At 42.6% G+C, this 24,035-nt stretch overlaps 2 protein-coding genes across 4 annotated transcripts in view; one reads left to right on the top strand and one right to left on the bottom strand.

Moving 5' to 3' along the window:
* rictor (rapamycin-insensitive companion of Tor) overlaps positions 1 to 16,421 on the bottom strand; it is a 29,788-nt gene extending 13,367 nt beyond the window's left edge. The window contains exons 1-14 of the mRNA XM_028315205.1: positions 16,205 to 16,421; positions 15,828 to 16,104; positions 15,373 to 15,504; positions 14,936 to 15,171; positions 14,370 to 14,592; positions 13,170 to 13,320; positions 11,373 to 11,477; positions 11,159 to 11,284; positions 10,399 to 11,070; positions 10,124 to 10,312; positions 9,457 to 9,665; positions 8,932 to 9,325; positions 8,240 to 8,463; positions 935 to 1,124 (exon numbers count right to left, since the gene is read on the bottom strand). Of these exons, the coding sequence (XP_028171006.1) occupies positions 935 to 1,124; positions 8,240 to 8,463; positions 8,932 to 9,325; positions 9,457 to 9,665; positions 10,124 to 10,312; positions 10,399 to 11,070; positions 11,159 to 11,284; positions 11,373 to 11,477; positions 13,170 to 13,320; positions 14,370 to 14,592; positions 14,936 to 15,171; positions 15,373 to 15,504; positions 15,828 to 16,104; positions 16,205 to 16,238 (3,162 nt within the window). The 5' untranslated portion in view covers positions 16,239 to 16,421. The remainder of the gene's footprint in view (positions 1 to 934; positions 1,125 to 8,239; positions 8,464 to 8,931; positions 9,326 to 9,456; positions 9,666 to 10,123; positions 10,313 to 10,398; positions 11,071 to 11,158; positions 11,285 to 11,372; positions 11,478 to 13,169; positions 13,321 to 14,369; positions 14,593 to 14,935; positions 15,172 to 15,372; positions 15,505 to 15,827; positions 16,105 to 16,204) is intronic.
* An 883-nt stretch (positions 16,422 to 17,304) lies between these two features.
* On the top strand, positions 17,305 to 23,667 carry LOC114360452 (zinc finger and BTB domain-containing protein 14). Of its 3 annotated transcripts, none has more exons than XM_028315167.1 (9): positions 17,305 to 17,750; positions 17,928 to 18,019; positions 18,106 to 18,424; positions 18,500 to 18,731; positions 18,935 to 19,198; positions 19,339 to 19,486; positions 19,924 to 19,990; positions 20,414 to 20,557; positions 21,281 to 23,667. In XM_028315167.1, exons 1-9 carry the CDS (start codon positions 17,613 to 17,615, stop codon positions 21,485 to 21,487), a joined length of 1,611 nt encoding a protein of 536 aa, XP_028170968.1. In that variant the 5' UTR covers positions 17,305 to 17,612; the 3' UTR covers positions 21,488 to 23,667. The 3 variants fall into 3 exon arrangements, with proteins under 3 accessions (XP_028170968.1, XP_028170969.1, XP_028170967.1); XM_028315168.1 differs by lacking the exon at positions 20,414 to 20,557 and adding an exon at positions 20,254 to 20,397 and having other exon boundaries at positions 17,306 to 17,750; positions 18,500 to 18,701; XM_028315166.1 differs by lacking the exon at positions 20,414 to 20,557 and adding an exon at positions 20,254 to 20,397 and having other exon boundaries at positions 17,308 to 17,750.
* The last annotated feature ends 368 nt before the right edge of the window (positions 23,668 to 24,035 follow it).

The raw sequence follows: 24,035 nt of genomic DNA, 5'->3' as shown, positions 1-24,035 counted from the left end.
CTAAAGTACGGTCGCCGAGCGCGTACTGCGACTGTGCGACAGGCGGGCGCAGTGAGTGTGCGAGCGCGACAGCGATTAGGATGGCTAGCTTGGGGTCATTGGACGAAATTCTACGTGCTCGGCGACCGGACTTTAACTAGCTACAGCCTAACCTTATAATGCATGGGCAGCACGGTAGCTAACAAAGCTCGTGCTAGGCCGGGCGGCGCGCGCGCATCCAGCGCGGCGTGCAGGTGGTGGTGCGGGGTTTCGATACGATACGATTGATTGGCTATAGAAAGCTGAAATTGACCCTATGGTCGATTGTCTATACAATGCCATAAACCTTGTATTGACGACAAAATCCATACAGCAGCGTGCTTTTTACTCCCGACCCTGTGTCACTAAGGCACTACGAACTTCTTGCTTACAAAACTGTACACAGATACGGCAGAAGCGACTCACCTTATAATGCATGGGTAGCACAGTAGCTAACAAAGCTCGTGCTAGGCCGGGCGGCGCGCTGGCCCGCTGCTTCGTTCATAGTTAGCGCCTCGTGCACGCTGGATGTATAGGCATGAGCCTAGTCTGACCATAGAAAGCTGAGATTGGCCGTAAATAATGATACAAACCTTGTATTGCCGGCGAGACGACCATAGCAGCGTGGTTTCTACTCCTGTCCTTGTAACGAAGGCACTACTAACTTCTTGTTGATCAATACATGTATGAGTAGCTAAAGTACGGTCGCTGAGCGCGTACTGCGACTGTGCAAGAGGCAGCCGCAGTGAGTGTGCCGCGACAGCAATATAATTACACGCGAGCGATAAGGGTGGGTAGCTTGGGGTCATTGGACGAAATTCTACGTGCTCGGCGACCGGACTTTAACTAGATACAGCCTAACCTTATAATGCATGGGTACTTTTTATTTATTTATTTATAGCAACTGGTGACTGACCTTATAATGCATGGGTAGCACGGTAGCTAACAAAGCTCGTGCTAGGCCGGGCGGCGCGCGCGCAGCCAGCGCGGCGTGCAGGTGGGGCGGCGGGCGCGCGGCGCGGCGGGCGCGGGGGGCAGGACGTTGACCTGCCGCTTCATTCAGAGTTAGCGCTTCGTGCACGCTGGCTTCCACTAGACGCACGTATCTGTAGTGAACAAGTATGTCATCATTAGATCATTTATTTAGTCTCTACTGCTGCCTCAATCAGCGTCAGCACTTCGTGCACGACGAAATTCTGTCTGCCCGGCGACTGGACTTTAGCTTCCACTATAGTCTTTTTCACCTAAGATGATCCCTATGACGTTTGGAGTTTGAAAGATTTAGAGATGTCACATAACTAAACCATAGCGATTTATCTATCGATTTTTTTCGAAGAGTTAGTAAAACCTACTTTTAGAGAATTATTTTGTTTAGGTGTTATTTAACAAAAAACATGTTTTTTTTTTTAATTACAAATATCATTGTAACAATTTTTTATTGATAACTAGCTGACCCGGCGAACTTCGTACCGCCTAAGGGTAGAGATTTTCTTTATATTTTTTTCCGTAAAAACCTTGTACAGAGTATTAGAAAACTACAAAAAAAATATCAGCCAAATCGGTCAAGCCGTTTTCATGTTATGTCGTGACAACGGAAAACGGGTTTCATTTTTATATACAGGGTGTCCCGTAATGTAACGTCAAGCCGGAACTGGGTGTTGAGGCAAGTTGTGCTGGTTATCAGAAAAATATAAAAATAAAATTATGTGGCATATATTTTAAAAATAATAGGCATTTAAAAAAAAAAACAAAAAATTCTACTCCAGGTGACGGTCCTTTTACTCGTGTTGCCACAAATCTTCACTTTTTCCAATTTTTTTTTGTTATGTAACCCTGAATAATGCTTCTCTAAATTGTTATCAAAATTACAAAACCAGCTGCTCCAACTTGGATGAAAAAAATACATTATTTCCAAAAAAAATATCAAAATAAAAATTTTGCCTAGTTTAAACTGACTGTACTGAAAAAAAATTGTACTACGCGAGTGTGGCAAGTGACGTCATAATTTGGCGCATTTAGTAAGGATTCCAAAATGGTATAACACTTTGTAAAATCTTGCTGTGATTGTCGACAATTTTTTGTTTATTGGAAATAATCCCGTTTTTAACTTTATCTACCTTGGTTAAAAATATTATTCTAATGTGCCCAAAATTCAAGTTTCTGGCTTAAGTGAGGTGGAGAAGCCATTTTAAAAGGTATGAGCGGGACGGAGAGGGCCATCTTACCAAGCAGGGATGTTATGGATATCCGTAACCGTAACCGAAACTATCGGATATCCGAAATAAAAAAATGTCCATAACCGTAACCGAAACTGATTCAAAAGTTACGGATAGTTTCGGATAAAGGCCAAACTGCAAAACTCTATGAAATCTGCAGTATACACGCCGCAGCTGCAATGCCGCGCTGCCGATTTCATAGTTTTGCAGTTTGCGGTTGCAGTTTGCGGTCTGCGGCCCGTCTTGGAATTGTACCTTAAATCTTAATATCCATAGCAGCGTGGTTTCTACTCCTGACCTTGTAACGAAGGCACTACTGACTTCTTGTTGATCAATACATGTATGAGTAGCGAACTGCGACTGTGCGTCGGGCGGCCGCAGTGAGTGTGCGAGCGCGACAGCGATTAGGATGGATAGCTTGGGGCCATTGGACGAAATTCTACGTGCTCGGCGACCGGACTTTAACTAGCTACAGCCTAACCTTATAATGCATGGGCAGCACGGTAGCTAACAAAGCTCGTGCTAGGCCGGGCGGCGCGCTGGCCCGCCGCTTCGTTCAGAGTTAGCGCTTCGTGCACGCTGGCTGTATAGCATGAGCCTAGTCTGACCATAGAAAGCTGAGATTGACCGTAGATAATGATACAAACCTTGTATTGACGGCGAGACTTATCCATAGCAGCGTGGTTTCTACTCCTGACCTTGTAACGAAGGCACTACTGACTTCTTGTTGATCAATACATGTATGAGTAGCGAACTGCGACTGTGCGTCGGGCGGCCGCAGTGAGTGTGCGAGCGCGACAGCGATTAGGATGGATAGCTTGGGGCCATTGGACGAAATTCTACGNCTGCGACAGATATACACCAACCTCGGAAATAGCTCCGTCAGGCCCTCGGTAAACAAATGCCGATGTAGGCGGGCGGCGGCGGCGGGCGGGGCGCGGGCGGGGGCACGCTGGAGCGCCTCTGCCGCGGCCGCGCCGGCGACTGCCGCCCTACGTCCGACCCGATGTGCTTCCAGTCACATTAGTATAAGCTATAATATCATCGATATACACCAACCTCGGAAACAGCTCCGTCAGGTCCCTCGGTAGACAGATGCCGATGTATGCGGGCGGCGGCGGCGGGCGGGGCGCGGGAGGGGGCACGCTGGAGCGCCTCTGCCGCGGCCGCGCCGGCGACTGCCGTCTTGCGTCCGACCCGATGGGCTTCCAGTCACATTAGTATAAGCTATAATATCATCGATATACACCAACCTCGGGAACAGCTCCGTCAGGTCCCTCGGTAAACAGATGCCGATGTATGCGGGCGGGGCGCGGGCGGGGGCACGCTGGAGCGCTTCTGCCACCACACGTCTGACCCGAGGGGCTTCCAGTCATATTGTGATATGCTACAGGAACAATTACTATAAGCTATAACATCATCAACATACACTAACCTCGGGAACAGCTCCGTTAGGTCCCTCGGTAGACAGATGCCGATGTATGCGGGCGGCGGCGGCGGGCGGGGGCACGCTGGAGCGCCTCCGCCGCTCCGCGACCGACCCGAGGGGCTTCGAGTCATATTGTGATAGGCTACAGGAACAATTACTATAAGCTATAACATCATCAACATACACTAACCTCGGGAACAGCTCCGTCAAGTCCCTCGGTAAACAAATGCCGATGTATGCGGGCGGCGGCGGCGGGCGGGGCGCGGGCGGGGGCACGCTGGAGCGCCTCTGCCGCGGCCGCGCCGGCGACTGCCGCCCCGCGTCCGACCCGATGGGCTTCCAGTCACATTAGTATGAGCTATAACATCATCAACATACACTAACCTCGGGAACAGCTCCGTTAGGTCCCTCGGTAGACAGATGCCGATGTAGGCGGGCGGCGGCGGCGGGCCCGCACGCTGGAGCGCCTCTGCCGCGGCCGCGCCGGCGACTGCCGCCCTGCGTCCGACCCGATGGGCTTCCAGTCACATTAGTACAAGTTATAACATCATCGATATACACCAACCTCGGAAACAGCTCCGTCAGGTCCCTCGGTAAACAGATGCCGATGTATGCGGGCGGCGGCGGTGGGCGGGGCGCGGGAGGGGGCACGCTGGAGCGCCTCTGCCACCACACGTCTGACCCGAGGGGCTTCCAGTCATATTGTGATATGCTACAGGAGCAATTACTATAAGCTATAACATCATCAACGTACACTAACCTCGGAAACAGCTCCATCAGGTCCCGCGGTAGACTGATGCCAATATTATGTTGGCGGCGGCGGCGGCGGACGGGGACATGCTTCGTCCCTGCGTCCAATGCGATGGGCTTCCAGTCATATTACTATAAGCTATAACATCATCGACGTATACTAACCTCGGGAACAGCTCCGTCAGGTCCCTCGGTAAACAAATGCCGATGTATGCGGGCGGCGGCGGCGGGCGGGGCGCGGGCGGGGGCACGCTGGAGCGCCTCTGCCGCCCCGCGACCGACCCGAGGGGCTTCCAGTCATATTGTGATAGGCTACAGGAACAATTACTATAAGCTATAACATCATCGACGTACACTAACCTCGGAAACAGCTCCATCAGGTCCCGCGGTAGACTGATGCCAATATTATGTTGACGGCGGCGGCGGCGGACGGGGACATGCTTCGTCCCTGCGTCCAATCCGATGGGCTTCCAGTCACATTAGTATAAGCTATAATATCATCGATATACACCAACCTCGGGAACAGCTCCGTCAGGTCCCTCGGTAGACAGATGCCGATGTATGCGGGCGGCGGCGGCGGGCGGGGCGCGGGCGGGGGCACGCTGGAGCGCCTCTGCCGCGGCCGCGCCGGCGACTGCCGCCCTGCGTCCGAGCCGATGGGCTTCCAGTCACATTAGTATAAGCTATAACATCATCCATGTACACTAACCTCGGGAACAGCTCCGTCAGGTCCCTCGGTAAACAAATGCCGATGTATGCGGGCGGCGGCGGCGGGCGGGGCGCGGGCGGGGCCATGTGGCTTCGCCTCTGCCGCGGCCGCGCCGGCGACTCCCGCCCCGCGTCCGACCCGATGGGCTTCCAGTCACATTAGTATAAGCTATAACATCATCAACATACACTAACCTCGGGAACAGCTCCGTTAGGTCCCTCGGTAGACAGATGCCGATGTATATCCATAGCAGCGTGGTTTCTACTCCTGACCTTGTAACGAAGGCACTACTGACTTCTTGTTGATCAATACATGTATGAGTAGCGAACTGCGACTGTGCGTCGGGCGGCCGCAGTGAGTGTGCGAGCGCGACAGCGATTAGGATGGATAGCTTGGGGCCATTGGACGAAATTCTACGTGCTCGGCGACCGGACTTTAACTAGCTACAGCCTAACCTTATAATGCATGGGCAGCACGGTAGCTAACAAAGCTCGTGCTAGGCCGGGCGGCGCGCTGGCCCGCCGCTTCGTTCAGAGTTAGCGCTTCGTGCACGCTGGCTGTATAGCATGAGCCTAGTCTGACCATAGAAAGCTGAGATTGACCGTAGATAATGATACAAACCTTGTATTGCCGGCGAGACTTATCCATAGCAGCGTGGTTTCTACTCCTGACCTTGTAACGAAGGCACTACTGACTTCTTGTTGATCAATACATGTATGAGTAGCGAACTGCGACTGTGCGTCGGGCGGCCGCAGTGAGTGTGCGAGCGCGACAGCGATTAGGATGGATAGCTTGGGGCCATTGGACGAAATTCTACGTGCTCGGCGACCGGACTTTAACTAGCTACAGCCTAACCTTATAATGCATGGGCAGCACGGTAGCTAACAAAGCTCGTGCTAGGCCGGGCGGCGCGCGCGCAGCCAGCGCGGCGTGCAGGTGGGGCGGCGGGCGCGGGGCGCGGGGCGTTGACCCGCCGCTTCGTTCAGAGTTAGGGCTTCGTGCACGCTGGATGTATAGCATGAGCTTAGTCTGACCATAGAAAGCTGAGAATGACCGTATATAATGATACAAACCTTGAATTGACGGCGAGACTTATACATAGCAGCGTGGATTCTACTCCTGTCCTTGTAACGAGGGCACTACTAACTTCTTGTTGATCAATACGTCATGTGGGTAAAATCCGGCTACCGAGCACGTAGAATTTGACTGTGCGACGGGCGGCCGCAGTGAGTGTGCGAACGCGACGCAATAATTACGCGCGAGCGATAAGAATGGGTAACTTGGGGTCATTGGACGAAATTCTACGTGCTCGGCGACCGGACTATAGGAGACTGAAGGAGATAGCCGATAGTGGGGATTGTCCACGAATCGGCCACATGCTCAGCAGGACGAAGTCTGTTTTAGAAATAAGATACTAACATAGCCTAAGTTTTTACTAACATTATGGATCCCTGTTATCCGAAATAAATACTTTTTATTTATTTATTTATCTAGCAACTGGTGACTGACCTTATAATGCATGGGCAGCACGGTAGCTAACAAAGCTCGTGCTAGGCCGGGCGGCGCGCGCGCAGCCAGCGCGGCGTGCAGGTGGGGCGGCGGGCGCGGGGGGCAGGACGTTGACCCGCCGCTTCGTTCAGAGTTAGCGCCTCGTGCACGCTGGCTGTATAGCATGAGCCTAGTCTGACCATAGAAAGCTGAGATTGACCGTAGATAATGATACAAACCTTGTATTGACGGCGAGACTTATCCATAGTAGCAGCGTGGTTTCTACTACTGTCCTTGTAACGAAGGCACTACTANACGGGACTATTTCCAAAAAAACAAAAATTGTCGACAATTACAGCAAAAAATTACCAAGTGTTATACCATTTTGGAATCCGTACTAAATGCGCCAAATTATGACGTCACTTGCCACACTCGCGTAGTACATTTTTTTTTCAGTACTTACAGTTTAAACAAGGCAAAAATTTTATTTTGAAATTTTTTTTGGGAATAATGTATTTTTTTTCATCCAAGCTGGAGCAGCTGGTTTTGTACTTTTGATAACAATTTAGATAAGCATTATTCAGGGTTACATAACAAAAAAAAAATTTGGAAAAAGTGAAGATTTGTGGCAACACGAGCAAAAGGACCGTCACCTGGAGTAGAATTTTTTGTTTTTTTTTAAATGCCTATTATTTTTAAAATATGCCACATAGATTTTTTTTTATATTTTTCTGATAACCAGCACAACTTGCCTCAACACCCAGTTCCGGCTTGACGTTACATTACGGGACACCCTGTATATAGATATTCAAATTTCATGGTTCGTGTTCAAAAAAACGATTCCTAAAAAGCACTGATTCTGTTTCTTTAAATTAAAAACTATTCATTTATTTTCAATGCGTTTATTAGTCAATAATCGAAAAATATAGTTGATTTCTGTGATGTATTATTCACTGCAATCGATTAATGACCCGCGGAAATAATCGATTGTATTATACAAGAAATACCCCAGCACTAAATCTATTCCGTTTCACACATTGCGTACATTAAATAAAAAATATTTTTACATCGTATTTAATTAAAATATAATCAATAGACTCAGATTTTACTATACTATATTTCAAGACAAGTAGTTATTTTTTTTTTATTATATTGCTAATAAAATACAAATATTTTTTCAAAAATATTCTGCATATGTAGTATGCGTAATATGGATAACCTTGAAGTGTCATAGGGAGCATCTTACGTGAAAAAGACTATAGACACACGTATTTGTAGTGACTAAAATATAACGGTCACTATCAAATAAAGGTCATTTATTTAGTCTCCACTGCAGGAGCAAGTCGTTCTCTAAAGGAAAATAAAGGATTTGTTCACCTACGAAAGCTGCTCACGTGCTTGAACATTTTCTCAATATGAAATGATGAGATTGTACTGATTGTACTATTTTACAGCGCTCAATTCTAATGATTTTGGAAAGGACAGCTAGGAATAGGATGTTTATTACTTTTTCACGCTTAAACTCATGTTTGAGACCCGTTTTTTAAGGGAGATAAGCGTGAAATATAGACTGTATCCGACCAAAAGCCACTTGGGTGAAGCCGCAAAAATTGGTGTCAATGTAATTACCTGTAGTTATAAAACTTCGTCCAGAACTCCAAGTGTTTCTTCAGAAAGGCCACAGACTTGACATCAGAGGTGTGAGAGGCTGCGGCCACTTCCAGCCCAAGCCATAGCAGGTAGCCTCTGTCGCCGACCGCTGCGAAATCGAGCGAGCCCGGCTCCGCCGCTTTGTCGAGTCTGCAGTTCTGACAGAGCACCTCTTTCATCGACATCAGCTTGTCGAAGTAAACCTGGGTGACCAAAAGAAAAATTAAAACTTATCTTCGTTTTTAAATCAATCTATTTTAATCAGATATGATGTATACCTACAGGCTTAGAGATAATCTTACGTTATTAAGAAAGGTTTTAACAACCATCAACTACTTTTATCTCAATTTCACGGTTTCTTAATTGACTTGAAACATTAGCGTGATAGAATTCAATAGAATAGAATAGAATAGAATACCTTTATTCAGCATTAACATTTATGTGCATACATGTACACTGTACAGAGGTTAAATTACTGAGCCATGCTGAAAAGGCGCCCGCTCAGCGAAAATCGTGACATGACACACACAAGTCGTCAAGCCACGAAGCTGGTTTTCAGCGGGTACCAACATGGGGGTTATTACGCCAATTATGCGCCCTTTTGACAGTTACGGTTTATTTTATTTTTATTTTATCAATAAAATCATTACATATTTAGGTTATTTACTTACAGGCACACTGTAGGCTTCTTCTAAAATGGCTAGCGACGTTTTCACAACTTGTTTGGACTCATCCTTCACCTGTCCAACCAACATCTGCAATATCCACGTGTCCATATCCACACCGACGTTAACATCGCCGTCGTCTCTATGCGGCGGCTTCACTTGTTCTTGAATGAAGTTCTTCTTCAATTTCGTCTTCCTCCGAACCAAATCGTGCGACTTTCGTGACGCCCGCAGCAACACATTTAGGAACTGTGTCGTGTATAGTCTTGATGCTTGGATGCTGCAGGTTAGGGTCTTGGCAAGAATGTCGCGAGGATAGGAATCCAGGGTATAGTCTAAACTTGATATAACTAACTTTACATAGCAACTGTGGTGTGTTTTCGTTGATAGTTCTAACAGACTGAAAACATTGTGTTTTATTAGTGTAGGTAACATATTCATGCAAAGCTAATATGTCAATAATATGCATTATTTGTACATAATAAGGTTCAGTTTATATTGTTCATTCACAAACATTTTACTGTTACTTACTTTTCGTACAACCTAGTCTCCTTAAAAAGTCTTAGGCCAGTGTGCGAGTGGCATAGTTGCCCAATGAAAAGGAAGTACATCTGACACATCGTGTTACACATGTGCTGAGGACTGAAGAGGCAGCCGTGGGCTTTGATGCCGGTTTCGATCGCTTCGATTTGACGGCTCACGTCGTAAAACAATTCCTCTAGCATCCTGTGGCAGTCAGGCTGTAAGAAGTAAGATTTTATTTACATTGATCCTAAAAGTTGAAGAGCCGAGCAAGGACCTGTTTATCACCAGGACCTCACGAGTAGTCGTAGTAACTGGATCGCGCTGCGCGAGTTCGCGCACTCCTGGCACACAATCAGGCGAAGTTATGAGAAGAAGTGTTGACATTTATCAACGATAGCAGCCCGACGCGAAGTACCGTATTTGTGGTGTCCAGCCCCAGAAGGGGGAGAATTGACTATGAGAAGGGACATGGATCAGAGAAATTTGTATGGAGTCAAGCAAAGCGCCCGGGGAAAAGAGCCCAGAGCATGTACCCGCGCGCTCTTCCGAGATTCGGTTCGTACGCCGTGAGGCAGGAAGAACCATGGGTGGTGGTGGGTTATGATCCTAAAAGTTATTTTCCAGACAAGACAGGTAATTAAATTATATAAAAAAAATGTTCAACATAACTCACATCATTATGCCTCAATAGATGCCTTATCAGCTGGCAACCAGCCCGCGTGGCCGAGTGACCGTGGCCCGTGGTCGACAGGTCGGTGTGGGAATACTTATTCGATGATGGCTTCAGGTAGTTGATGATGCGCCCCACCCACGCCCTGTGACCACTGTCGTTCAGATTCAGTAACGGAGCACTGTCGGTTTCCTTAAAAAAACACAACAAATCAATACCAAACAACTGTCCAAAAATAATCCTAAACGAACTGGCGGCGTAGTGTGAGTAGACCATACCTTCAATATAGTCCGAATTATCTCCCAATCCCAAGTGTTGCCGTCCTTGTTTTGCATCACTAACGTGTTTCGAATTAAACTATCGCTGTCCCGTTCGAAGAGTTTGAGTCTGTTCAGTTTGGCCGATTTAGTCACTTTGCTCACTGCCGCACTAGTCCGAGAACTGACACTTTTGCTTTTCACTAACGCACTGACGTTTCTGTTGGAGACATCTGCGCGCGAGCCGACGCTATGCCTCTTCGGTTCGTTCTCGTTGTCCGAGTAGTCAAGAAACTCGCTGCTGTTGTCTTTGTGCAGGGCGTTGTCGTTTTTGGGTTTCGCCATGTTCGCGTTGTCTTTCTCCTTTCTGCTTTTGGTGGTGTCCTCGACTTTCTCTTTGAACGCGCCGCTGCAGTACTGTATGATGTGGTCTAGGAACAAACTGCTGCTGGCCGGTCGCGCTTCAAGCATCGAGTGGAGCCTGCGTAAGGCAGCGATGGCCGCAAGTGCCTGCGGCTTGCCCGCCGACGCCTGAGACATCAGCGACGGTAATGCGGGCGTCACGCTACATATTTGAGATGGTACGAATAAATGAACTAAATGTAATAGTTGGCCTAGTAACACAGTCGCTCTGACTGATATAAACGTGTCACTCGTTACGATAACTTCGGCTAACCCGTCTAATAATCCAGCCTGAAAGAAAAATTATCAATAAGTACCTACATATTTTACAAAAGTACCTATGTGTAGTAAGTATGTAATATAAACGGGTCTGAATTACCTCTAAAAAGCACTGAAGCAATAGAGCGAGATGAATTTCACTAATATCAGGTCCAGTAGCGCTTAGATGGGGTAGTATGGCAGTGCCTTCCGCGGCAACAAACCCTTCGTTTAGTCGCCAGGAATCCTAAAAAATCACACAAAAAATAATTAATAACGAAGACCTTTTTTAAATATCAACTTCTTTCGGGTGAGCTGCTTTTCATATTACATACCTGGAAGTCAGATGGATCTACAGCATCTAGAGCTACCGAAATCTCATCTGTCCATTCTGGCTGTGGCAATCCAACTAGTTCATACAGCAAATCCAGTATAGCTTTCTGTAATGAAATCAAGGTCCAAATAAAAATTATGCAGAAAATACTAGAAAATAATGACATTTGCTTTGTCAGTTTATTAAAACCAGAAAAAGAAAAAAATCAAAACATGTATAGCCTGACCAAGAACATAAAAACCCTCGCCATGTTGCGGAAAACTAATGGTACTAATTTCTTTTAATGGCAACAGTAACTGAAAACTTCATTGACATGTCACCTTGCATGTCAGTCTATTGCTGTTAAAGTGTAAACAAAACTTTATTTTAAATGTGCGCAATTGATTTTGTGAATTAAATTGCTAAAATATTTTTATAGTCGTGAAAGAAAAGTGGTTCACAATGTGTTAAAGTATTTATCGAAGAGAAATACTAAGGGTTCGGACAATATTTTCATTGAATAATGTTTCCGACAAAGGTTGTCAAATTGACTGACATGTTTATCATATAGTACAGTCTATTATGAAAATTAGCTGTGGTTTGTTTCAACCACCTATTTTAAAGTTTTTTGTCACTTTGTAAGTGTTCAATTTTATGGAATTGGGAAAGAAGTACCGAGTTTGAAGCGTTCATGAGCAGACATTGCAGTTGAATATTAAAGTTCTGAATTTGATTATTGATGAATAATAAAATATATCCTACTAGCTCGATTGATGATTTCACTTAATTTATATAAACCAGGCTACCTATAATAATATTTTTTCGTTAATTTATGAAAATATCAAATTAGCCCGTAATCCTGAATCCTGATACATAAAGTTAGCCTATTAATTTAACACAGGTACGACTGTACTCAGTGTTGCACTATCAAATGCAATTGACGCGCCTCTATGCCAGGGTTTTTATGTTCCTGGTCAGGCTATAACATAGTTACTTCTTTCCATGAAGCGATTTGGAAATTAAAACTGGGGTTATTTATTCCACTTATCCCCCTTGACTTTCATTCACAACTCCCCATTCGTCACCATCCTTGGAATAACCCACTTTTGTAACTTGCCCAGGGCTTGGTTATGAAATTAATGATCGATATTGAAACAAGCACAGACAGACAGACATATCGAAACTATAAGGGTTCCTTTCAGGATCAGGACTACGGAACCCTAAAAACTGCGAGTAAGCGGGGTTTTTCAGAAAAAGATTACCGGAAGTTTCGAATGTTGCCATCCCACTCACGCAAAGCGAGATCCCAGCACGAGCTGCGGAGACAGATAGCCAAGTCTTCGAACTTCTCCTATGTTCTTCTGATTAATTTGCGGGTCCAATGACAGTTAACTTCCCCGGGACAAACTTGACCTTCACTGGTTGGGTTTTATTGGTAGATCCTGGCTGCACAGGAGTTGCAGCGGTGGGAATAGGGTTGCCAGGCGTCCGGCTTTAGCCGGACATGTTTGGTTTTTTACGGTCTTGTCCGGCCAAATATTGTCTTGTCCGGCCTGTCCGGCTTTTGGCAGGCTTTTTATTTAGCCTGCCGCGCCAGGCGAAAGTCGAGACACAGAATATGAAGCGCACGCATCAGGATGTTGGGCAACTGATGATACGATGAGCTATGACACTAATCTATATGAAACTAACCCCCCCCCCGTCACATGTCCGGCTTTTAGGGTAAAATGTCCGGCCAAATGAAGCACAGAGTCCGGCTTTTGTGTTTTTGGAAACCCTAGGTGGGAATAGTCCCGTAGTATAAACTGTGCGTACTCACTCGGACCTCGAGGCGCGGCAGATAGAGCGCGGCCACGAGCGCGGGCAGGCCGGCGCCGCGCGGCTGGCAGAAGTGCAGCAGCCCCGGCCAGCTGCGCAGCGCGCACAGCAGCGCCAGCCGGCTGCACGTGAAGCGCATCTCGCGCTCGTCTCTGTCACAACAAATATTAGGTGGTGGTTGAACTCCGGATTAGGGTAGTTTCCTAAAAAAAATTTTTTAGTCCGTCAATTTTAATATAAAAAAATATTGGACACGTATATTTTTAATTGTCAATCAAACAAATGCTTACAAAGTTATAGTGCGTTGAAGTTCCGCGCGACGTCACAAAGTGCTGCACTTTTACGCACTCACTGACGTCACGGGCCTTTTTTTTAGAACTTTGGCACGGTTTCTCTTTACATTTTCATTAGTTTTAAAAAGTGAAAAATACATGCCGAGTAGTTTTTGATAAGCTAACTGACGGACTAATTAAAACTTGCTTTTTTTACCCAGGAAACATCCCTATTTTGTCCAATGACCCCAAGCTACCCAACTACCCATCTTTATCACTCGCACGTAATTATATGCTGTCGCGACCGTGCGACGGGCAGTGAGTGTGCGAACGCGACAGCAATATAATTACACGCGAGCGATAAGAATAAGTAGCTTGGGGTCATTGGACGAAATTCTATCTGCTCGGCAACCGGACTTTAGTGCCGTAACCGAAACAAGATAATGTACATGTAGTGATTGTTAGGGCACTTAGGTCACTAGGGGTCACTTAAAAAATAAGGATTATTAATGGTGAAAACGGGCATTAGGTATCAGGTTCCTGTCTCGGTCTCATGTAATTAATGTTTAAACATCGCCTAAAGTCAAGTAACAGTCGTAGGCTACCGTTTCAGTCGGTTGTCCCTTCGGCCTTCACTCACACTCGTAGTTTGAACTACCTACATTTAACAAACTACCCAACCATTACATTAGCTTGGGTGAGAGTTAAATGGCATTGACTACAGACTTATATTAGCTGTGAGACTTTGTAATTGGCTAGAGTTATGTAAATACTACTTTGTAACATGTAAATTATCGACAAAGATGTTGAGTTTCCAAAAATAAATAAATAAATAGACTAAAAATTCGCAGGCATGCTCCTCTCGCTAGCCTAAATAGGCAATGCAGAAATCGGCTTTCTTTTCAAAAATGTCATAAAATACCACACACCTGCTAGTGTCAGTCCCCGCTGGTCGAAAATGGAAGTCGCAGTAGGGAGAGCTGAGACACGTGAGGTCGATTCTCGCCGCGAACCGCGAGACGGGGTCGTTTAGCGTGTGCAGCAACACCCCACAGAGGGCTTCGGCCATTCGGGGAGTGGCGCACTCGGCCAACTGGCGTGTCACCGCCGTCACGCCCCCACACATAATGAACAATTCTGGATTTAACACACCTGCAAGAAAATAAGGATATTTAATTTGTTCGTTCATAAGTTTCAGCCATGACATCCACTGTTAGACAAAGGCTTCCACTGGAAATTCTTTGATTTCCACAGGAGGAGAAATCCAGGAGATTTAGTACTAAATGCCTATGCCTAACTGCCTATGTAATTCTACATCAATAAGTATGTACATTATGTGTACTTCTAAATACAGGATTTTTTTTTAAATAATAGAACTAATATAAATAAATATAATATATCAGGCATTGAAAGTGATTTATTAATTTCAATTAATTTGTTACAACATTAATTTCCAACTTTTCATCAGTCTGCTTACAAACAGCTAGGTACTCACATATTTCTGCTAGGGTTGCTATAGCAGGTCTTGATAGCCTGTCCCCTGTTCCGTCACCGGTGTTTCCTGAGCGTGTGACAGCAATAAGACAGCGCAGTAAGCCCTGGTCTACATAAACCGCTCGATGACGCAACATGGATTGCCCTACTGCGGCACCCACCACAGCAACCACTCTTCTTACTACACGAAGTGCTTGTGCTCGTTCTTCCTCATTACGAAGCATCAGGTCTATGGATCTGATACAGAAAAATAAATATAGCTTGACCTTCTTCAACAGATCATTATTTTATAAGTAAATAAATATTACATATATTATTATTTTGATTTAAAGTTATGCAAATTAAAATTTATAAAAATTTTAACATCTTTATTTCTAACTCAAGCATGAATATTTCATAGCTTGACAAATAAATGTATTTTAGATAGGCAAAACTTACCTAGTGACAAGGTATTGCAACTTTAGTGTATTAAAAGTTGCTACGTCACTTTCAGTCTTTATTAAATATCGTAAGACCCTCAAACCTGCTGCTCTTACTACCATAGATTCATCCACTAAGCTTACTCGAATACTGTAAGAATTAAAGTGTAAGTTTTAGCCAAGCCTTATGATTACATATAACAATTGACACAGAAGGGGCCCTGTATAGGTGCACAAAACACAACATTAATAGATTATGTTCTTTTTCAATATAATATTCAAGAAATAAAGAATATTATCCTAGATCAATAAAAAGCAGTCAAAATACTACTGAAACTATCAAATTACTAATAGGAATGATTGCAAAAGTGAAAAGTTCTGTTCAAAAGCTTTCTCTGATAAGGTTTTAACAGCATCATCTTTATAATTTTCACATAAATTTGTCTGCGGCTCCTAAAATAACCATGTACTCACCATGTCATTAACTCATCACTAGTGAATCCCAAATTAAATCTATCTTCCTTACATAAAAGTGTGACTAAGGCATTTAAGTAGGACAATCTGCGGCTGTCAGAACTGTTTCTTGGCATGCCCCGGAGGCCTAATTTAATTTCTGATTGTACATTTTTATTGGTAGGTGAAACATCATTTTGATAAGGTTTCTTTAGATATAGCCCTTGAATAATTTCTTTTATATTTTCTTCATTACTTTTGTTGCTGTCCAATTTAAATAAATTGCCGCTTTGTTTACCTGGAAGACGTAAATTATAGAAACATTTAATAGTTGAATATTTATCACATAGATTTCTCTAAGAATTTGCACAAATATCAAACTTTAGAGGATTATTTACCTTTCCTACGACTCAACCAATTCTCGTAGGCCATTTTATCATCTCTTATCACACGGGTCGTGGACTTACCAAATTATAAATATTACCAATTTACAATAGTGTAAGAAAACGAGACAACGTTTCTGTTATTCATAAATTATTTAATACACGGACAAAATAAGTTAAAATAAATTATTCAACCCTGTTTTCCTGTAACCATCATAATTTTTGACATTTGATCGCGCATGCCTTCGCAGATAAACTATACATTACCATAGACAATTCTATAACCGGAGCTATTCACAATCACTCTTGTAAAACTGCCCTAAGGCTAATACCGGTCGGCGTATTCTTTAATTACCGGTTGCTTGCGCTTATAATTATGTTACCGGCAATTTGTATAATTTAGGAATTCTATACTATATACTACTACTATAATAAAAAACCTACAACATTCCATTGCACTACATTATTTTGAAATATGGCACTGCCACTATATTTAATTTATGAACAAACTCCAGAGAATTTTCTGTTCAAAGTTGAATAACCATGTTGCTCACTTTCTTAATGCAAAAGCTTTTTAACAGTGTGTTCTTAGTATTAGGAGACCATAAAGTTAATATTCCTGAATATTAACTTTATGTACAGTCTAATTTTTTAGAAATCAGCAGAAATGTCATCAAAAATGGCCAACTGACATAAAAAAATTTTTAGTCTGTGAACTAGTGATGCGACAAAACCTCTCGTTAATCGCGAAGTGAAATTATTTTAATACTTGCGTATCATCGCCGGGTGATCGTCAAAATACTAAAAATTGCAACAAAGTCGCAACATTGAATGTGAACTGATTATGAAATTTTCGAGAACAGGAAACAAACTGTGAGATGAGATGATGTACCTAATCAAAAAACACACTGGACAGTAAAACAATCAATGATATCCGTAAAGTTATTAAACTTCAAATAGTTGCAAAAAGTTATGTTTGACAGTGTTGCTACTAGTGACATCTCGCTCGCTCAGTTCTTTGTTGCTCTATTCCGCTAGGGAGGTAATTTAAGATGCTATCAATTGAAAGAAGATTTTAATTTTCTTTTATTTTATTTACTTATATTNACGTTGTGTTCCATTTAGCGAAAGCTATTCCTCACCTTGATTTCAATACCAATTTTGATTTCATTATTGACATTTTCAGTACATTATTCTATTTATATTTTGTCAAATTTGTAACAAGAGTTTTTTTACAATCACTGGAACAAGAACGTAGTGAGGTGAAGAGAAAACAGCGAAGCGTAGAGATCAAAAAGGTGGTGCAGCGACGCAACAGTAAATCGCAGCAAATAATAGTGGTGGATGTAGTGTTTTCTAATCGACATACCGTTCTTCGATATTATTGTTTTTAGTTTTGTTGTCATCACTTCAATTAGTAAAAATGCTTGATCCCGGTGATGCTATTGACATGAAATCATGTCGAATATGTTTGTCTAATAAAAAACCTTTATGTCCCCTATTCAAGTATAAATTGTCCGGGAATTACGCTGAAATGCTTACTGCAGTTGCTGATGTAAAAGTAAGTAATAAAACCATATCTTTTGAGGTTTGATGAAAAATCTACATTCATGAATTAAACCCATAATTACTACAAACTAGAGAAAATAGCTCAAGATTTCATCACCACAGCTTTATTAGAACAAGTTAATAATTAATCATTACTTTCATGCAAACTAAAGTATTTGTGTATATTTAGGTGGCTGCATGTGATGGCTTGCCGGACAGAATATGCCAGAAGTGTTGCAATGCATTGGAGAAAGCTTATCTGCTCAAAACTGTTGCAGAAAGGTAAGCATAAATGAGTAGTGATTTATACTTGAACAAACATGCATCAATTATTTCTTTATTTTTAAACAAGTACATATTCATTCTAGAACTGATAAGAAGCTAAGAAAGATGTTGGCAAGAGCACACGAACAAGTTCCAACAAAGAAAATTGCATTTGATTCTTTTACTGACATAAAAAGTGAAATTGGACCTTTGAATATAAAATGTGAGCCAAAATGGGAAATGGAAATTGACGTCTTGGCTGACACAAAACCTATTGAGACTATCGAAGGAAAGGATATAGTTATCGCTAACACTGTAATCCGAAAGGTTGATGTCAACGAAGAACCTAGAAGTGCCCCGGTCAGCACTGAAGTTGATCTTACTTGGAAATCTACAAAAATAAGCTCGGAGAGTGATAATGATGTAAGTGTGTTTCTATCTTCTATTGTAATTATTTTAAAACTGACTAGCTAGTAATACACATTAATTTTTTTGTAGGTTGAATATCTGGATGATGATATTTTCCAAGATGACGATGATGATGACTATGTGCCACCAACAGGAAAACAGAAAACTAAATTCAAGAAGCCAAAACTATCTGAAATAAAAGTGTTCAAGGGCAAGAAAACTGTTGTGAGAAAAGTAAAGGTTCTTAAGAAGATCAAAGAAGAGATTGATGAACCAGGCAGAAGTGAAGATGGTAAAACAAAAACCACAATGATCACTTGCTGTGAGTATAATGGTGTTCCAAAACCAAAGTTAATTATAAATCTTTTTAAATATCTTTTGAAACGTTTTCTTACATTTATTTTGATATAGCTTTTTTGTTATGTTATTAGTGTATTAATAAGTTTGGTGTGGGAGCACCTTATCATAGCACTTTTTATTTAAAAACTAATAATGCCTATGGTTTAATAGAATCATTATTTTTAGATCCTATAATGAAGAATGGTACTAGAGGTCCACCGATTCTTCTAAAGAGACCAAAAGATGCTACCGTTCTTAAAGTACATCCTAACTACAAAGTTAGAGCAACACCTGCATCTTCGGATCAGAATAAGGTTGTGCGTCGCACTGACAAGACAGTCCGGATGGTGAGGACTGCCAAGCCCATTGTGAGACAAAGAGAAAAGCTTGTGTGTCCTGTGTGTGGTATTCTTACCTTCACACTGGGAAATCATATTGCAACACATCAAGGTAAATCAACTATGTTTATTAATTTACTAAACTATGCAATCTGATGAACCAATAACCTAATTTTCTTTATTTTGATCAACTCTGTGTTGGAATGTGTTGACAATGGATTTGTACTCACAAAGTAATCATTTATGTTGCAGAGAAAAAGAAGTTTTCATGTTCTCAATGTTCGAAAACCTTCTCGCAAAAGAGCAATTTGCTGGCTCATGCAAAACAGCATTCTGGGGTGAAAGATCACATTTGCGAGATTTGTGGAGCTGGATTTTACAGTCAGAAGTCTTTAGTCAGGTACTTAGTATGATGCAGTTATGTTCGTTCGTTTCAGCCAAATGACGTCCACTGCTGGACAAAGGCCTCCTCCAAGGTTTTCCACAATGAACGGTCCTGCGCTGCCCGCATCCAGGCTCTTCCCGCGACCTTTACCAGATCGTCGTTCCACCTAGTAGGAGGCCTGCCCACGCTACGTCTTCCAGCCCGTGGTCGCCACTCGAGAACTTTCCTGCCCCAACGGCCATCGTCTCTACGAGCTATGTGCCCCGCCCACTGCCACTTGATTTTAGCAATTCTGCGAGCTATGTCGGTTACATTGGTTCTTCTGCGGATCTCCTCATTTCTGATTCGATCACGCAGGGAAACTCAGTTTGATGCAGTTATGAAGTAGAAGATATACATACATAAAGCTTTATCTCTAGTATATCTATTTAATTTTTAATTATTTTTTACAGACACAATCTAATACATAAGGGAGAAAGACCATTCCCTTGCCACCTATGTCATAAGAGATTTATTGCCGTAAGTATCTGACACTGTATTATATTTATAATTATTTTTCATTGGAATGGATAACTTATCGTAATTTATTAGTAGTTAATATTTTAATGTTTGTGCTATTGAAGCTCAAATGGTATTTGTTTTTATTAAAAATATTATAGATCTGAAGAACCTCGTAAAATGCATGATATTTTGAGTTCTTAAATTACGTATTGGTGTGTTGATAAATCTCCAGTGTCCTACATCCGTAGGCTCCAAATGTAAGAGCGAATGATATATTTCAGCGTTGCGATTTGACCCGGCACCTCCGCATACATTCTGGGTACAAACCGTACAAGTGCGCCACGTGCACGATGTCGTTCAATGCGAAGCACCAGTTGCAAAATCACGAGCGGATGCACACCGGGGAACGCCCGTATACATGCCAGGTGCGTTTCTTTCCAGGCGCCGGCCCTACGACGCCATATGAGAATACACACGGGCGACAAAAAGTTCGTCTGCTCGTTCTGCAATAAAGGCTTTACGCAAAGTCACCATCTGCAAAACCACGAACTCGTTCACACGGGTCGAAAGCCATACTCTTGCGAGGTTAGTCTTAGGCTGGGTTGCACCGTCTTACTTTGACTTTAAAAAAACGTCAAAAATCTGTCAAACTCTATACAAAATACACCGGATAAAGTTTCGGTTAAAGTTAGGTGGTGCAACTCAGCCTTAGTGATAGATGTTGCTAAATAACCAAGTGATGCCGTGATGCTTCAAATGTGCGTGCAGTGCGTTATGTTATTATTAACCTGCTTTTCACTATTACATGACAACATTTCCGATGCTAGGGCTCTGAAATAACAGGGTAAAATTACATATTATGTGATTTTTCAAGGCTTGACAGTTGCAGTATCATTGAGGTTTGTATGAATAGATGATATTGATATTGAAAATCAATATGGCGGAAATTAGTAGTACTTTTTTTTACATTTATTTCATTAGGGGCCGTTTACCATCATTCTCGTACCTAAAATTTCGGATGGGTTTCACCAACGTTTGATTATGTACACTGCGCTGTGTCTTTTTTGCTTAACTTCAGATAGATCAGTTGATTTTCACCAGACCCTCAGTCATAACTAAGAAAGAGCATATCACATCAATGGATGTGTTTGGACACGTTTGCTAAACTTCAAAAGTGACGTATTCCCACACATTTTTTTGACTGTGACAGTACTTACCGCCAAAAGAACGCCATTTTTCTTACTAGCGCTATTTTCGGCCAAACGCCCCCAATGTTCCAGTCCCATCACAGATTTTCTCCGCTTGCAGGTGTGCAACGTGGCGTTCAGCTACAAGGTGAACCTCAACAACCACGTGTACAAGGTGCACGGCATCAACCTGAAGTTCAAGTCCATCCACACGGTCACGGAGGACGTGCTGCGCCGCGAGATGGGAATGGGCAGCGAGACGCGCGCCGCCATCGCGCACATCATGCCGCAGCTCGACTCGCAGCCCGCCGCCGAGTACAGCGGCTAAAAGTCTTGCTTATCGGTAGTCAAGAACATCATAGTATCGATAGTATCGCCATGTGCAATAGTATTGATACTATCGATAGTTTTACGCCTGATACTATCGATAGTACTGCAAAAACTGACAGAAGTAACTATAGATACTATCTATTGAGGAGGTTAAAATCAAAAAGAGACATTTATGATGGCATCGACTTGAATTTCCAGTCACAAGGTGACAGTGGAGGTGCTTTGCCGCAACATGGGTTGGGCAGCGAGACTCGCGTAGGTACATCATGCCGCAGCTCGACTTGCAGCCTGCCGCTGAGTACAGCGGCTAACACGGAACCACTGACGAAGTGGTGTTGCTTATCGGTAGTCCACTACCGATCGATAGTCAACAAAAAAATATGGTATCGATAGTATCGTCATGTGCAAAGTATTGATACTATTGACAGGATTATTTGAGCAATACTATTGATTCTGATTTCTAAGATCATTAAACAAGCAGTCGAATTTAAGGTTATTTCCGACAGTTTTTTTTTTATTTTTTTATTTGGCTTTAACAAAACTGGGTACAATCAAATATCATGCAAAAGTAAGTAATGAGTGAAAAAACAATTCATACTGATTTACCCTACTCGATGTAAGCACAGCATGCATATAAAAATAATTAATTAAACCACCTTAAACTAAGAATATTACACAGATAAACCAGATCTTACATTTACACAGAACTAAACAAAATTTGGACTAATTTTAGACTATTTTAAATCAAGAATAGCCGTATTGATACGGCGCTTGGCGGAGACGAGAGAACCAAAAAAGATGTCAAAGACAAAACGCATAGAATTGTAGCAAGTACACATGCGATGTAACGGGGAGTGCTGACCGAGTCGAGTCCTGCACGGAGGGATAGAAAACGTCTTTCGATTTTGCACGCGGCTGCTACTACGAGGTACGGCAAATTTTAAACGTTCCAGTATATCCGGGGCATCGATAAGACCATTAACGTTTTTGCAATAATGTCGATAGTATAACTATAGATTGTATCGATATATTGCGATACTATCTGTATCCTGAATATTTTTCGAGGTCGACTGTCGATTGTGAAATATTTATCGATGGTCCTGCAACGCTAGGACGAATCTTAAAACTCGAAGAATTCAAGCATAGATTGAGGCTTGTGATTTGTTTAATTTAATATCTAGACCAATCAAGATAGAATTTATGATTGAGATTTAATCGAGTTTTCAGCGTTATTTAATTCGGATATTAAAACCAGTACAGACGTGCGTTCGAACTAGGTATATTCAGAGGAGTGCAATTACGGTGATGTCGGCATGAAACTACATAGCCTCATGTTGTCCCAAACAAGGCAAAATTGGACTTTTTTCTATTTTACATTAAGCAAAGCTTACGTATGAATGTTTATTTATATTATGAACTTATTGTTTTTATCAAACATTTGTGGGGGTTTCGGCGCAGCAGTAACCGAATTTTTAATCTTGGCATCGAATCGGTCAACTACATCTGACAGTCCTAATAGTTAGTCTGTAATGGACTTTTGCTTCACATGCAAGAGCTGACGGCATTCGCAATCATGATGGCGTTGGTTTGGCACGGTCATGACGTTTTTGTAACAAGTGTAAATTGACAGTAATATGTAAATCGTATAGATTTCCTCAAATTCCTCTACGATCGTATCTACTTTATTCGTATTCAGTGATAGGGGTGGCGCGGCAGGCGTACATGACGTCACAAATCATAGATGAGCTGTCAAAACGCTTTCTGCTACGTACCCCGATTGCGGTAATCATTTTCAACTGCAACGCGACTGGAACACGAACGAAATTCAGCTGTTTGCACAAATCCGTACCGCGGTATCGTTTTGACAGCTAGTTCAAACGAAGCCGTCACGTAAACGGAGTGCAACTGCACCTTTGTGTAAAAATATGACACAAAGCAACTTTCTCAAACGCTTCACAAAAATTTGAAAGAAAGAAAGAAAAATGGTTTATTTGGTTAATTTGCTGTCTTTTTGCAATATTAGTTTAAAAATAAAGTGTTCGGACGTTTATTGAAAAGTGTATATAAATCCGTTCGTCCGTGATCCGTGTAGCGTGTGAACTTTACCGCGATACTGAATTGCACATCAGCTGGAATGATATTGGAGCGTGATTGGAGATGAAACGCGAATTAATTGGAGACATTACAAATTAGCGCAATCGGGGTCCTGCTTTAGGTTCATTACCTAGTTCTGTTTATGATCAATAAAATGCCATTTGGAATGTTTTTGGCCTGTATTATGCATCATTATTTTATTTATTGTTCAGAATTTTCAGAACCACAGCCAATAATGGTTGTATAGTTAGGATGTTATTTTATTCTGAATTTAAGTGTAAATACATTGTGTCTTATAAGGCATGCTTATAAAAAGGTTCAGCCAGTTAACACCTGCTCACTCTCATAATACTTTGGTGCAATTTTTTTGTTTAATGTTATATGCACCTTTTTATCTTTATTAATTTATAAACTTACACTGAATTCAAATATTTTGGTGAGGTTTTTTTTCG

This window comes from Ostrinia furnacalis, unplaced genomic scaffold (genome assembly GCF_004193835.3).
Source record: "Ostrinia furnacalis isolate ACB-3 unplaced genomic scaffold, ASM419383v2 OfSCF5051, whole genome shotgun sequence".
In the NCBI taxonomy this organism is placed as follows: domain Eukaryota; kingdom Metazoa; phylum Arthropoda; class Insecta; order Lepidoptera; family Crambidae; genus Ostrinia; species Ostrinia furnacalis.
The sequence above is the reverse complement of the archived record's forward strand: the minus strand, read 5'-3'. Positions and strand labels throughout refer to the sequence as shown.

Excerpts from the sequence above, each read along its gene's own strand:
- LOC114360452 (XM_028315167.1), top strand. The coding sequence starts at position 17,613 with ATGCTTGATCCCGGTGATGCTATTGACATGAAATCATGTCGAATATGT. Across the intron at positions 18,425-18,499 it reads GCTCGGAGAGTGATAATGAT|GTTGAATATCTGGATGATGA; the intron begins GTAAGTGTGTTT and ends ATTTTTTTGTAG. Across the intron at positions 18,732-18,934 it reads AACCACAATGATCACTTGCT|ATCCTATAATGAAGAATGGT; the intron begins GTGAGTATAATG and ends CATTATTTTTAG.